The sequence below is a fragment of the Podarcis bocagei genome (assembly GCF_964188305.1).
Source record: "Podarcis bocagei genome assembly, chromosome: 13".
Lineage (NCBI taxonomy): Eukaryota > Metazoa > Chordata > Lepidosauria > Squamata > Lacertidae > Podarcis > Podarcis bocagei.
Window position 1 is genome coordinate 45,173,955 of NC_138138.1, and position 14,511 is coordinate 45,188,465.

A 14,511-nucleotide genomic window follows, 5' to 3' on the forward strand; every position below is an offset into this window, starting at 1 on the left:
GATGCTGACGTCTTGTGTTATTAGTCTGGGTTTTGTCCAGTTTCTGCCAGTTCCCCTTAATGAATGCTGTGTGAGAAGACCTAATGTGCTTTGTATTTGCGTATCAAGTCTCTGCTTAGCCCAGAAGCCTAGTCAGAAGGCTTAGGTTTTGAGCAGTCTCCCTTACTCTTTTGTTCTCACAGAAGCAAATCACAAGCCTTATTTGTATCTTCAAAAGGTCATGTGGGGGCATACAGAGTATCAGGGTCATAGCTCAGTGGCAGAGCATGTGCTATTCATTCCAAAAGCCCCAGATTCAATCCCTGGCATCTCCAGGTTGCATTAGGAAGGACTCCTGCCCGAATCCCTAAAGCGCCAATGGCAATACATCATCAGCAATACTGATCTTAGTGGATTAATGGCTTGACTCAATACAGACGAATAGTGGAGGGGGGGAGCATGGGGGCCATAGCCCCAGGTGCATGATTTTGAGGGGGAGTGAACCAGGCACCCCCACGCAAGGATCCCCATCCTGCCCTGCCTACCACTGGGCGTCTCTGGGCCCCAGAACCCAGCTCTGCCTCGCCACCGCACCCCTGGCCTCCTTGCTTCATGCCATTCCCTCACTCAGTGCAAGGTCTGGGCTGGCATGATGGGTTCTGTTCATCCTTCGTGCTGCGCCCCACCTGGCACACGTGTGCCAACAAATGGCACAACTCTGCCAACTCAGTATACAGCAGATTCCCACAACTAAATCAATCCTGACCGTTGGCCATGCTGGCAGAGACTGATGTCAGTTATGGTCCAAATTATCTGGGGGGGAGTCAGGTTCGGAAAGACTGACAAAGAGGAATCTGGAGTTTGTACACCATCCTCCAATATCCCCAACAGTGCTGGGTGTGTTTAATCCATCAGAAGGGAAGTGCTATAGGTTGAGTATGCTGGAAAGAGGTGTACAGGCAAATACTGTAGCACCCTGCTTGTGGTTAACGCTTAGCTGGAATGAAATATTCAACGCAGCAATAGAGAAATTAAAATAATAATTTATTTGTCAGACAAATAAATGAGAGGCACAGTGGTATATGGTTACCAAGCTCTGGCCTGGCCTCCTGCCATTATGGCCAGCACTTATATTCCCTTAATCCAGCCCCCTTTGCTCCTCCTGTGGCTGCCTCTGTCCAATCAGCCTGGTTGGATTTCCTATTGGCTGATTGCTATAACCAATCCTAAAAGATACACCCATATCCTCCTGTCCTTATATGGAACACAAAGAGCTATATATTGTTACATCTATAAATGACAAATAAGTAGTAATATATCTTACATGTGTCTCAACAAGGAATCTTAATTACCAGCTCACCTCTTGCCCTCCTTGCCCTATTGCCTTCTAAAACAAATGGTTAATCTTAAATTTTTATTTTAAACATATGTCAAGGATCTTGAGTTTCACATCAACATTGAAAGATCTCCTTCATTTGAAGGTTTCTAAACAAATGCCTGACAGCTATATATCAGGACTGCTTGGATGGCGTCTTCCTGTCTGGCAGGGGGGCTAGGCTGGTGGCTGACTTAATTTCAGGATAAATACAACTCTTACAACTATATGAAATAAGAATCTAGCATTTCTTAAATCCTTTGCATAATTACATTTAAGCAAATATATTTAATACATAACATAGGTAGCCTTTTAAAAGGAATAAGGCCTTTGTAAAGTAGAAAAAAGGAACTCAGTAAAAAACAGCTTTCAAAAGAAGCCTCTTCAGTTTACACACACCCCCTTCAGCCAGCTGCTTTTCCCAACATTTATTGCCCTCTAACTCTCTCAGTTTAAGAAAGAAACAGCTTTAAAAAGACTTCCCAAAAATGCTCTCCCAAAAATGCTCTCTTCCAGCTAGATGCTTCTCCATTTGGTCTTGGCCTTTTAACCTTAGAAAGAAGATCTGGCTCATTTTACTGGGAGGCACATTGGTATTATTTTACTATTTACTCATTCCTAATTATGTTTATCTCTGCTTTTTTATCTTCTGTAACATGTAGGGTCAGTGTCCTCACTCTCAGTCTGTAATTCCAGCTTTTACGACTTTGAGAATTGTTTTCTGCTATAAATCAAGGGGCCCCTTGTCTAGGAGGAAAACATTGCCAAGGTTCTCTAAGCAGCTGTCTTCTGCCTGGCATGAAACTTTTGAAAATCTTTAAGCTCTCTCTCTTTAATATACAAGCCCTGATCAAACATTAATAAAATGCAGGCTTATGCCTGATGCCTCAATACAGTAAGCACTCTTAAAGCTGGTCAGTTTTTAAAAGCACACACAAACATTCCTCACTGGCTCTTTCAGTCTTCAGGATGCTGCTATTTGAGAAGCCAAAGTCTCTGTAATTCATGCTTATCTGGTGCGGCTTCTCTTGGGACTTAAAAAACAAAACAAAAATTAAATAACATTTATTCAAAAGTTACAAGACAGCTTGGTGCATTAGCTTAGCTAACTGACCATTTTACTTTGTCCTTTTGTTTCTTCTATAAAAGATTACAAAAATCAGTGTAGCTGAAAATGTTGAGAGCTTCTGATATATTTAGACTTTTTTTCATAATGATGACATACCTATAGTTTTCAGTTCAGTTAAAAACAACTTGAAAAACATTTTTGCATAAGATTATACCTTGTTGCTTGCTTTCATGCAAAAGGGTAACTTCTAGAACACAGTTCCCTAGAACAAGTTATTAGTGGACAGTGGCAGTTTGATATTCAGCATGGATTTTAGCCATGTGTATTGTTGTAGGAATAATGACCTCTTCACTGTATGAAAGCCTGGGTTACTATAAAGCAAAGAAGGAAGGGGAACCATTTTGCTGCTATGATTGCATTCTGTATCCACAAGAGTGGCTTTCCAACCAAACAGGTAACACATATCATGCCTAGAGCCTATCAAATGTACTTTCACTCAGGTATTAAGACATCCATTTCCATTATCTTGAGATAATAGTTGAGGGGGGCCGCTAGGGGTGCCTTGGAAGATGGCCGACAATACCATCTCTCCTGCTCACACGAGGTAATTAAGGGGCTGATGATGGGAGTAAATCAGCCTCCCGGGGTCTCCCCAGGGGATAGGGAGACACAGCCTCATCCGTGGTTGCCAATAAATCACCCCCGAGTTTGAAAGAAGGAGGGGGTGGGGGCACTGGACGGAAAGCCCTTGAGTGAGCTTTGGATCTCCCTGACGCTGCTTCTGAGAGCGACCTGGTTGCATTGCTTAAGATAAAATAATTTGATGTAAAAAGTAAATGTACGTTTCGAGCGAAGGAGAGGGTGTTTTATCTGCTAATCAACTCTACCGCTGAGAAGTTAAGAGTGATGGGATGGATTGAACAGAAGACTACAGCAAAGAATCACAGCTATGTCGGTATGTTGAAACGGAACGGAAGGGGGGGGAAACTTCTTTCTTTTTCAATGTTTTACCTAACAACCCCTCCCCTAGAAGAACCGTCACAATGATTTATAGCAAGTGAGACTGGAAAATAAACTGTGTGGAAACAAATATTAATTAAAGGCTTTGCTTTGTTGAAGATTTGGAAAGGAAACTAAAGGCTTTCTTGGGGACGCAGTCATAAATCAGGATCCGCCATTATGAGACAGACTTTGTTGCGAGATTTACAGTCAAAGGGGGAGGTGAGCCACTGTTCTGCTATTTTATTTGGATTATGTCTATTTGGCAATATCCCCCCTGGAAAGACTGATTTATGGAACCACTGGTCTGGGAAAATTAATGAGCAGACACTTAGACTGTATTTCATCGGAACTGTCAAAATGGCGCCTGCCGCGTGAATAAGACTTTTGGATCAACGTGTAAGCCCACACAGAAACATAATATTGCTTACTTCATCTCGCTTGTGGAAACAACTCGGAGGTTATTAAGAAGAAAAATGAGAACAGCAAGAAGAGTGAAAGATAGGACTTGTGAAATATCAAAGCAGCAGAAATATGAGATGATTGGACCCTTTCTGAGCTCGAACCATGGGTACCCCCAACAAAAATTTAAAATTCAGCAAACTATTTGGATTTTTATGATATGTATTGATATAATCCGGAGTAATTAACGTGATATGACTGGGCTGTTAAACGGAAAATTAATAAAAATTATTTTTTAAAAAAGAGATAATAGTTGAGAATTCAGTGAAAAATGTGGTTCTTGATATGAGGTAAAGTCTGATATACTCTAAATGCATCATCATTCCTGCTCTGGAAAAAGAAAGCCCCAAAAGTGTATCCCCATATATTTCCCTCCAGTACAGCACCCTGGGGTGCACCTTGCCTCTGGGCAGCTCAGGATGAAGAGAGCTCTGGCAACCCCTGCTTGCTCTCACTCTCCCCTTGCTTTTGTGACCACTGACCTCCCTGAGACAAGAGGCAACAACAACAACAGGTTGATAATGATGCAAAGGAAAGCACCAAAGGGGGTTGGAACAGTCCCCATGGCATAGGTCCCCTGCCTTTCATTATCTTACTGGATCCTAAACCTTCATACAATACGAAGGTCAGAGAGAAAATAAAAACAGCCTGCAGCCCATCTCCATAATTAATTCCAATGGGTCTTCAGTAGGCAGCTGCAGATACTTCACACTTCTGTGCTGAAGGAGGAAACCACTAGGCACAAGGCTGCCAAGATCCTGCCACAAGCCATCTTTTGGAAGCAGCACAGAGATCACTGACCTCCATCATTGGTGCATGTTTGGGCAGGGAAAAAATAGCACAAGTCTCCCCGCATAGTTTCTGGTAGTTCGACAATCAGCTTTACTGTTCAGTATCCTGCCTTAGAAAGTGAAGTGGAGCCCACTTTCTTGAGGAGCAAAATCAGAGAGAAACATGAAGGTAAAGTCCTGTTCAGCCATTTGGAATTGAGATTGGTATCTGAGGGAGGGAGGGAAGTCCATCCCTATCATTAGGCGGAGTGACAATGGGCCACAGATGCGGGGGAGCAAGCAACAGTGGTGAGGTGCTGGAGAACAGCTGTGTGTCTTGTGCCCCCTTGCATTTCTGTCCCATCACTAATGTCAAAATCAGATTCAACCACTGGTCTAGTTGATTTCAGTACATGGCAGAGGAGAGACACCATCATGTTCTTTGCCTTAGGCAGCAAAACGTCTTGGTCCAGACATGCCAGAGGAATAGAAGAGCACATCTCATTGTTTTAGCAGAGATTAATTAATTACTATGCCTCTTATTTAAGTTGCTAATATTCTGGGCCTTTTGCTCAAGGAAAGCTCACCCATTTCAATTCAATTTATAGATTGGGGGTTATAATTTGTATGGGTTTAGGGTTGCCCCAATCCCAGAGAATAGAGGGCAGAAAAGCGGAAAGGAACCAATCCTATGGAAAGGAAGGGGGGAAGTCTCTAAGTGCCTAGGAGTTCACTGGAGCTTTCTCCATCTTTGTGATTGCAGGACCCATCCTCATGGTCCTCCCAGTAGTCTTGGCAATATTTTATAATGTGCAAAAATGTCTTTTTTAAAAAGAGAAAATCATTTGTCTTGCACATAACCATCTGACATGGTACAATCCAGGGCAGCTTTAACTTCTTGACTTAGCAGGTTGTAAAAACTGCTCAACGGGCAACCTGTGAGCTAGGTGAGATTAACTGCTAGGGGGTGAGGAGATGCTGGAAAAAGTTGCAGTAACATACAGATACCAAGTATTAATTTTATTTAATGTCACTTAATTAAAGTATATCACACACACACACACATTCTTAAGTAGTTTGTATAAAATAATACTAAACATTCCTATAGAAATACTGATAGAATTTACCAGACTGATCTTTAGCTTATTGAAATTTTATGTTCAAGAGTGTCCCTGAGAAATGAAAAGTGTTCAAAATATGTTGGGCTTTAGAGATAGAGATAGAGATAGAGAGAGATATACAGTGCTTTTTTTCTTAAAAAAATAATGTTTAGGGGTACTCTCATTTTGACTCAAGAAAATCACCAGTTTATAGTTGAAATCGGGAAAAATAAATGCAGTAAATGGACAAAAGTACAAAGATTCACAAAATGTTTAGGAGTATGCATACCCCTGTGCCCCCCCCCAAAAAGCACTGGATATATAGATAATATAAACAGTGTTTTTACTGGGGGTATACATGGGGTACGCAGTACTGGCACCTTTCATCCCTCAAAATGTCAAAAGTGCATTTACTGTAATATTTTCATGGTGAGTAAAAAGGTAAAGGGACCCCTGACTGTTAAGTCCAGTTGTGGACAACTCTGGGGTTGTGGTGCTCATCTCGCTTTACTGGCTGAGGAAGCCGATGTTTGTCAGCAGACAGTTTTTTTGGCCAGCATGACTAAGCCACTTCTGGCAAAACCAGAGCAGTGCATGGAAACGCCGTTTACCTTCACATCATTTATCTTCTTGCACTTTGGCATGCTTTCAAACTGCTAGGTTGGCAGGAGCAGGGACCGAGCAACGGGAGCTCACCCCGTCACGGGGATTTGAACCGCCGACCTTCTGATCGGCAAGCCCTAGGCTCAGTGGTTTAGACCACAGCGCCACCCGCGTCCCTCTTTCATGGTGAGTACTGGCAGCTTTTAATTTCTTAAAAATTTTAAAGCACTGGATATAAATCTCGATGTTCCAGCAATCTCACTCCTCTCAGTTCCCAAAGAATGTTGCAGTCTCTCACTGTTGCTGCTTTCTCTTTCTTTTCTTTTCTTTGCAATTGCCAAAATGAGTTGTCATTTTCCTGCCAGTAGGAGGCCAGTGCGGGGATGGAAAACAGCACGTCGATCACTGAGATTGTCTTGGTTGGACTCACCAACCACCGAAAGACGCAGATTCTGCTCTTTGTGATCATCCTCATCATCTACTCCCTCACTCTTATGGGGAACTTGGTGATCATCTCGCTGGTGTGGACCGACTTGAGGCTCCACACGCCCATGTACTTCTTCCTCGCCAACCTCTCCTGCCTGGAGATCTGCCACATCACCTGCACTTTGCCCCCGATGCTGGCAAACCTCCTGAGCCAGAATGGGACCGTCTCTTTCACACGCTGTGTGGTCCAGATGCATGCCATTGCGTGCATGGGCGGCACCGAGTGCATTCTCCTGGGTGTCATGGCTTATGACCGCTACTTGGCTATTTCCCACCCGCTGCTATATACCATCCTCATGGGCAGGTGGCGCCAGGTGCAGCTGGCCTCAGCCTCCTGGGCTGGTGGCATCATTGTCTCTACAACAAACGTCATCTGCGCCCTCCGCCTCCCGTATTGCGGTCCCAACCACATCAACCATTTCATCTGTGAGCTGCCGATCGTGATGAAGCTGGCATGCGCCGACATCCATTCCACAGAGATGATTGTTTTTGGGACGTCTGCGGTGGTGATCCTGACCTCTCTGGCTGTCATTCTGGCTTCCTACGGGCTCATTTTGTTCTCTGTGCTGAAGATGCACTCAACCACTGGACTGCGCAAGGCCCTCTCCACGTGTGTGTCCCACCTGGCGGTCGTCACCCTGTTTTACAGCACGGTCATTGCTGCGTACGTGAAACCCCCGTCAGTGACCGACCCCGACAGCGACAAGAAACTCGCTGTCTTTTACATCGTGGTCACTCCTCTTCTCAACCCAATCATCTACACCCTGCGCAACAAGGATATTCATGCAGCAGCAGCAAAAGTCCTGCGCAGAAGGGGCTTTGAATAAGATGCTGATGTCTCATGTTATTGGTCTGGGTTTTGTCCAGTTTCTGCCAGTTCCCCTTAATGAATGCTGTGTGAGAAGACCTAATGTGCTTTGTATTTGCGTATCAAGTCTCTGCTCAGCCCTGAAGCCTAGTCAGAAGGCTTAGGTTTTGAGCAGTCTCCCTTACTCGTTCTCACAGAAGCAAACCACAAGCCCTCTTTGTATCTTCAAAACATCATGTGTGGGCTTTGGTAATGTTCAGGGTGGCAGGAGAGGCTATATTGTTTATTAATATTCTTCGTAACTTGGGCTAGCAAGTTCCTTTACTTAGCAGAGTGCCTTTCCCTTTACACAGCAGAAAACTAGTTGCAAACTCATGTGAGTTTCTTAAGACAATACGCAATTCAATCTGTCTTGTCCAGATTGAAAGGTGTTCGAACATTTTGCTGGTAAGACCCCCTGAATTCCTCCTAAAAGAATGAAGACGACAGTGTCTTTATTCATAAGAAATAAAAAGAAAGCTTGCTCACGATCAGGCAGAGCACAGTGTGATCCCTGAAGGCAGGCTTTAGGCTTAAAGTTACAAACGTATAAAAACAGGTTTAACCCATAAGGGAGATTTACCTAGTGACTGCAGGCTAGCAGTCCAGCAGTTCAAAGGACGAAAGGAAGATGGAAAAGACACACAGTGGTAGCATGCCTTGGCCTTTTACCAGGTCTAGAAAGGTCACGCCTAACCTCTAGTCACCTGCCAAGGGCTGATTCAACCGGCTAGGCTCCCCACAGTGTGAGCGGGCAGACATCCAGTGTGGATCCACGTGACTCTGGTGGCGAGGGCTGGGCTGGAGCAGTGGACTCTGTGAACGCTTCATGCCCTTCCCTCACTCGGTGCAAGGTCTGGGCTAGCATGATGGGTTCTGTTCATCCTCTGCGCTGCACCATGTTTAGGATAACCTCCATTTTTTGACATGATTTTTGAGTCAAAAAACCTTGTCTAATACACTGAAAAATACGGTATTTAGACTTTTTTTCATAATGATGACATACCTATAGTTTTCAGCTCAATTTAAAACGATTTGAGAAACATTTTTGCATAAGATTATACCTTGTTGCTTGCTTTCATGCAAAAGGGTAACTTCTAGAACACAGTTCCCTAGAACAAGTTATTAGTGGAAATTGGCAGTTTGACATTCAGCGTGGATTTTAGCCATGTGTATTGTTGTAGGATTAATGATCTCTTCACTGTATGAAAGCCTAGGGAGAGCATTCTCTATCCAAACCTTTCCAGTTACGTAGCTAGCTTGGTGTTAACATTTTTTTGTTTAGAAAAAGACCAAGATCTAATGTGTTTTTAAGGTGTTGAAATTAAACATTAGTGCTTATTTTGGAAATGCATTGAGTGCTCTATTCCTGACAGCTGTTCAGATGAGATTGGATTTCATCAGTCCTCAAGCTAATTTCTACCATTCAGCCACAACTGTATTATACCAACACATATCGTAATATATAAATATATATATATAACCCTGTACTCATTACTCGTCTGTCAGTTGTTGTTTTTCTTGGATTGAACTGTACTAGAATTCAATGTGACATTAAAAAAATGCAAATTTTCTATTTAAAAGAAAAAACATACAGTCAAAACACAATTTCATATTTTCTCTTATTTTTTCGACTTCCCACCCCTTGCTGTTTCTCCCCTTCTGCTGCACCCCATCTATCAAATCATAACCACAATATTATAATCTCATTATTTCTGCTGCTCATAGCTCAAATCCTGCTCTCCAGTTCATCATACTGCAATATTTATTTAAATAGTCTAAAAAAGGCATCCGTTCTTCCATAAAACACGGTTAATTTTGTTGTTAATTTTGCCAGTTCTGGATAGCACATTACTGCATCTTACTTATCCATTCTTCTTTTGTTTGAACTTCTTCTTCCTTCCATTTCTGCACATATAGAAGCTTAGCTGTTGTTGTTTAATATTTAAGGGGGAGACTTACGCTCCTTTAATCCCTGACAGAAATGCTTTGAGCTTTTTTGATATACTCATTTTAAACAACTTTTTAAAAAAAATCTCATCACACACACACACACACACAGAGAGAGAGAGAGAGAGAGAGAGAGAGAGAGAGAGAGAGAGAGAGAGAGAGAGAGAAGGTTGCCCAATAAGGAATGCATTCCCACCCACCAGGGTTCTCTTCACCCTCTACACAACCCAGCATGCAACCACTACTTGCCTGGCAGCAGGGGGGATGCCCCCCTCAGTATTAGGGGGACTTGCCCCTTGCTCAAATATATTGAGGGTGCTAAAGCCCCTTGTTCCTTGTGGGGGAAAGCCCTCCTCCCACACACTGTACACATATGCACTGAGTCCCAGTTTGCAAAACCAATAGCGATTTCAATTTATACTTGATTCCACACATCAATGCATTGTCTTCATTTGCAATTTGTTCCCATTTTGCACCATGGGCAGGTGGTTCTCCAGATGTTGTGTGTCGAGACCCCAAAACCACCCCCTATTTGAAGAATAACCCACACAAGGACACAGATATTAAGTTAATGTTTTGGGGCAAAATTTGGCCACACCTTTATTGCGTGATTACAGAATGTGAGCGGTATTGGCTTAGGCATTCAATGGACCCGACTATATCTGACTCCTGCCCATTGCGCACAGAGTCCAGTAAGGGTAAACCACCAGAAGGGGGAGCCCTGTCGATGCATACCAACTCGAGCTCCCCCAGATGTTCCCGTCGGGGTTGTGTCATGGCTGTAGCCCTGCCCCGGGCTTCGGACAAGATCCACACCCCCGGATTCCTTTAACAAAATACCCTTAAGCTTGAAGGTGCAGGTGATGGCCACACCTCACCTCCCCCATTATAAGGTCAAACAATGCCTAACCACCACCCTAACAAAGTTGTGACGATTGCTACGAGGTAGGCAAAAACCAAATGGCTTGTGCCAATTTGCCAAGTGGAAAAATTCCTACCAGGCCCCTCAACGGCAACCAACCAAGCTCCATAGCAAGGCCAATGACTAAAACCTGAAAAATAGGGAGGGAGGATGGGAGATTGAGGAAGCGAGCAAAGAGGAAGCCCCTGGCTCACGCCTCAGCCTAAATGGTCCTGGCCACACCCCCACCAGCCAGCGGATTGGCTGGCTGGCTGCTGACGTGGCTGGGATCCCCGGGCAATGTGGGACTTCGTCCCTGCCCCCAGAGGAGAGTGGGTGGCCACGTGCTCCACCACAACTCCTCCCCATGTTGAATTGGAGTGGATCTGTCAGACTTGGCTACTGCAAAGTTTAAAAGAGGTAAAGGAATGAGTCTCATTGCACTCAATTAAACGTAACTCAGAGTAGACATGTATAGGACTGCCATGCAAGCGATAGAATTTAATGACCAGATTTGAATGGACGCTCTATGTATTAAAGGGGCATATCAACCGTGTTTGCAGGCCTGCGTAGTGTTTGGGAAGATGTGCCACGGGATTCTCCTCATCCCAGCAATCTTTTGTTTGAAAGTTCAACGACGCTTTTCCTCTGTGGTGTGACAATCCTGTTGCTCTTGGGATACCCAAATAACATAACAAAAGAACGAACTCTTAATGAAGCAGAGGAAAGGCCCAAAGGGATTGGAAGAGTCCTTGAGTGATAAAACCCACAGCCTTTATTATCTTGCCTTTATTACTATATCCACAAACCTTTGGGAATCTGGGGAGCAAAAACCTGACAATTAAACCATGCGGTGACTGTGGCCTTAAAAGGCTTTGCAAATTGGAAGTGGTATTGTTGTCAGGAGAAAACGCTGTAGCACATGGGCTTTTTTCATAGCAGTTGAACCAGAGAACTGGAATGATGGCTCTTCCCTGCTTTGACAAGTATAGTTTTATCTTTGTTTATGACAGAATGGTATACTATGCAGGAAGTCAGAGAATCCAGTAGCCCTTGAGTGCCCAGCACTCAAATAAAAAAAAAAATCACTACTTGGGGGAAACCACTGATCAGAGGAAGAACAGAGTTTTTGCACGTATGAAGTCTGTGACATCTCCATTTAAGGGACCACAGCTTAGAAGCCATAGAAGGCCATCTGCCCAAGACTGGAGAACAGTGATAGAGTTTGTCTCCATGCAAAGCAAGCATCTCACAATGTGGCTTGTTTACTATTGGGAAGTACAGTAAGATTGTGGAGCAGTGCTTTCGAAACTGTGTCATGACATGCTAGCGTGTCAGCTGTAGTGTGTAGGTGTTTGCGCAAACCCACCTCCTGGGACTGGAATGGGGTTAGGTTAACCTCCATTTTGCTAGTAAAGCTGAATCACTGTATTGTGAGATGATGCATGTGTAAAAAGTGTGTCACCAACATGAAAAGTTTGGAAAGCTCTGTTGTGGAGGAATGTTCTCATCTTGTTTTTGTTTGTTTTTTAGCTCTTATTCTTTCAGACTGGTGGAACCTGGACTGGTACCTAGGGATGCCACCTCTGGTCAGGCAAAAGATGAGAAACGTGGAGGGGGGAATTGGGCTGACTAAAGATTACTTTACCTAGTGCAGAATGTAATGACTTCAAAGCAAACCATTACAAAGGGTTGTTTCCAATACTGGTCATACTCATAGAGTAGACCCAATGAAATTTATGAATCTAAGTTAGTAATGGAGCACTGGAAAATGAAGTCTTCTATAGGAACCAAATTCTCTCTCTCTTATCTTCATAGATTGCTTTGGGATTCATTGTGCCCTTTCAGGAACCAAAGAGTAACTTTTCATTGTTAAGGCTGTCTCCAAGAAAATCAGACTATCTCCAGCAGCGGCACATTGTCTCTGCAGCTAAGCAGAGCAGAATGACACCTGAAAACCAAACCTCCGTCCGAGAGTTCATCTTGGTGGGACTCAGCAGTCACCGCACAACCCAGCTTCTCCTCTTCTTCATGATTCTCCTCGTATATTCACTTACCCTTATGGGGAACCTGGTGATCATCATGCTTGTGCAGGCTGACCCTAGACTCCAGACGCCCATGTACTTCTTCCTGACTCACCTCTCCGTCTTGGAGATCTGCTACACCACCAGCACCGTGCCCCAAATGCTAGCTCACCTGCTCTCCGGAAATGGAGCCATCTCCCACACTCGTTGCACAATCCAAATGTACACCACCATGACGCTAGGTGGCACCGAGTGCTTCCTGCTGGCTGTCATGGCCTATGACCGCTTCCTGGCCATCTGCCATCCACTATTATATACCATCGCCATGGACAGGAGCCGCCAATGGCAGCTTACTTCAGCTTCCTGGATCATTTGCTGCCTCATTGCAGCATTGAACATAGGCTGCACATTCCAACATCCCTACTGTGGCCCCAACCACGTCAACCACTTCTTCTGCGAGCTACCATTGGTGCTGAAGCTCGCATGCAACAACACCTATGTAACAGAAACCATTGTTTTCTGGACCTCTGTGGTGGTCCTCCTCTGTCCTCTCTCTGTTGTCTTAACCTCCTATGGACTCATTCTGTCGTCTGTGTTACAAATGGGATCAAGGGCTGGTTGGCGCAAGGCTTTCTCCACCTGTGCCTCCCACTTGGCTGTGGTCAGTTTGTACTACGGCACCCTCATCTTCATGTACTTGAAGCCAGTCTCAGCCAACGCTCCCAACCAGGACAAGCAAATTGCTTTCTTTTACATTGTGGTCACCCCCCTGCTCAACCCGGTCATTTACACCTTGCGTAACAAGGACGTCCATGGGGCCGTGGCCAGGGTGATGAAAAAAAACAAACTTTAAATGGCAAAGTTTAGCACTGGTGTCTTTCTTAATCAGTCCTGCCATTGTCCCAGGGGTCTGTCAGTCACTTGCCATGACGATTACATCACAATTGCTGGATTGAGAGGGTATTGATTCTCTGCTCAGATGTTCACACTCTGGACTGGTGGCGGTGCGGTATTATATTATCATCCCTGACTTACCCAGGTGGTCACTGCCTTCCGCAGGAGGGCTTCTCCTTAAATTCTCCAAAATGCAAGAAATCCATTCCACAGTAACTCAGAGAACCATTCATAAGACAGTGCTCCTTTGCAAAAGGAAACAAAGCTGGCTAACTCTTAGCATATTTGTTAAAACAGAAACAACGTAATAATTTGGTCCAAAAATTAAAGACCAATGAGGGTAAGTTGATTGCAAGATCTGAAGATGTTACAAATGAATTTTTAAAAAGATCTGAGAAATTATGAAAAAATATGGAAAATTAAATTTCATGTCTAACCTAATCTGAATCTGATAAACTCCAATCTCATATAACATTCTCTAAACTCCACAGAGTGGTCAATAAGTTTTAAAAATGCAAAGTCTCCAGATAAGATAGTTTCGCAGCTGAGTAGTATAACTAATTTTTGAATGAATTAAAACACTCTTTGTCAGAGACATTAAATGAAATTATGGTAAGTCATGTTTTTGCTAAAACATGGGAAATGGCAAGAATAGTGGTAATAAATAAAGATCTTTCTAAATCCAGTGGTAATATCATATAGCACTCCTGAATCAGGACTTTAAAATATGGAGCTCAATTCTAGGAAATAGATTAGATACAGTAATGCATAAATAGCAGAAGATAAAACCCGGTTCATTAGGGGGCATAAACACTCTTCAAACATACATGTGTTAAATATTCATGCTATATAAAGAATGAAACCAAAACATTCGGCAAGTGAGCCATTTCCAGATCCAAGGTACGACTGTAATATGATGCCACAATGTTACCACACTTACTATGATGGTATCATCCAGATCGTTCAACTGTACTGGAACGGAGTCTACAGAGTTAAGCAAATGCATTGTATTGCTCAGAATTAGACAAAGGCATAATTAAAACCAAGCATTG

The 14,511-nt window shown here is 43.6% G+C and overlaps 2 protein-coding genes across 2 annotated transcripts; both read left to right on the forward strand.

Annotated features, from left to right (window-relative positions):
• Window positions 1–6,740: 6,740 nt before the first annotated feature.
• LOC308571843 (olfactory receptor 2D2-like) lies at window positions 6,741–7,670 on the forward strand (the record flags this gene model as incomplete). Its single annotated transcript, XM_081167457.1, has 1 exon — window positions 6,741–7,670. One exon carries the CDS (start codon window positions 6,741–6,743, stop codon window positions 7,668–7,670), a length of 930 nt encoding a protein of 309 aa, XP_081023583.1.
• Window positions 7,671–12,485: 4,815 nt separating this feature from the next.
• On the forward strand, window positions 12,486–13,418 carry LOC308571844 (olfactory receptor 2D3-like; the record flags this gene model as incomplete). Its single annotated transcript, XM_081167458.1, has 1 exon — window positions 12,486–13,418. The coding sequence occupies one exon, from the start codon at window positions 12,486–12,488 to the stop codon at window positions 13,416–13,418; it is 933 nt and encodes a 310-aa protein (XP_081023584.1).
• Between the last annotated feature and the right edge of the window lie 1,093 nt (window positions 13,419–14,511).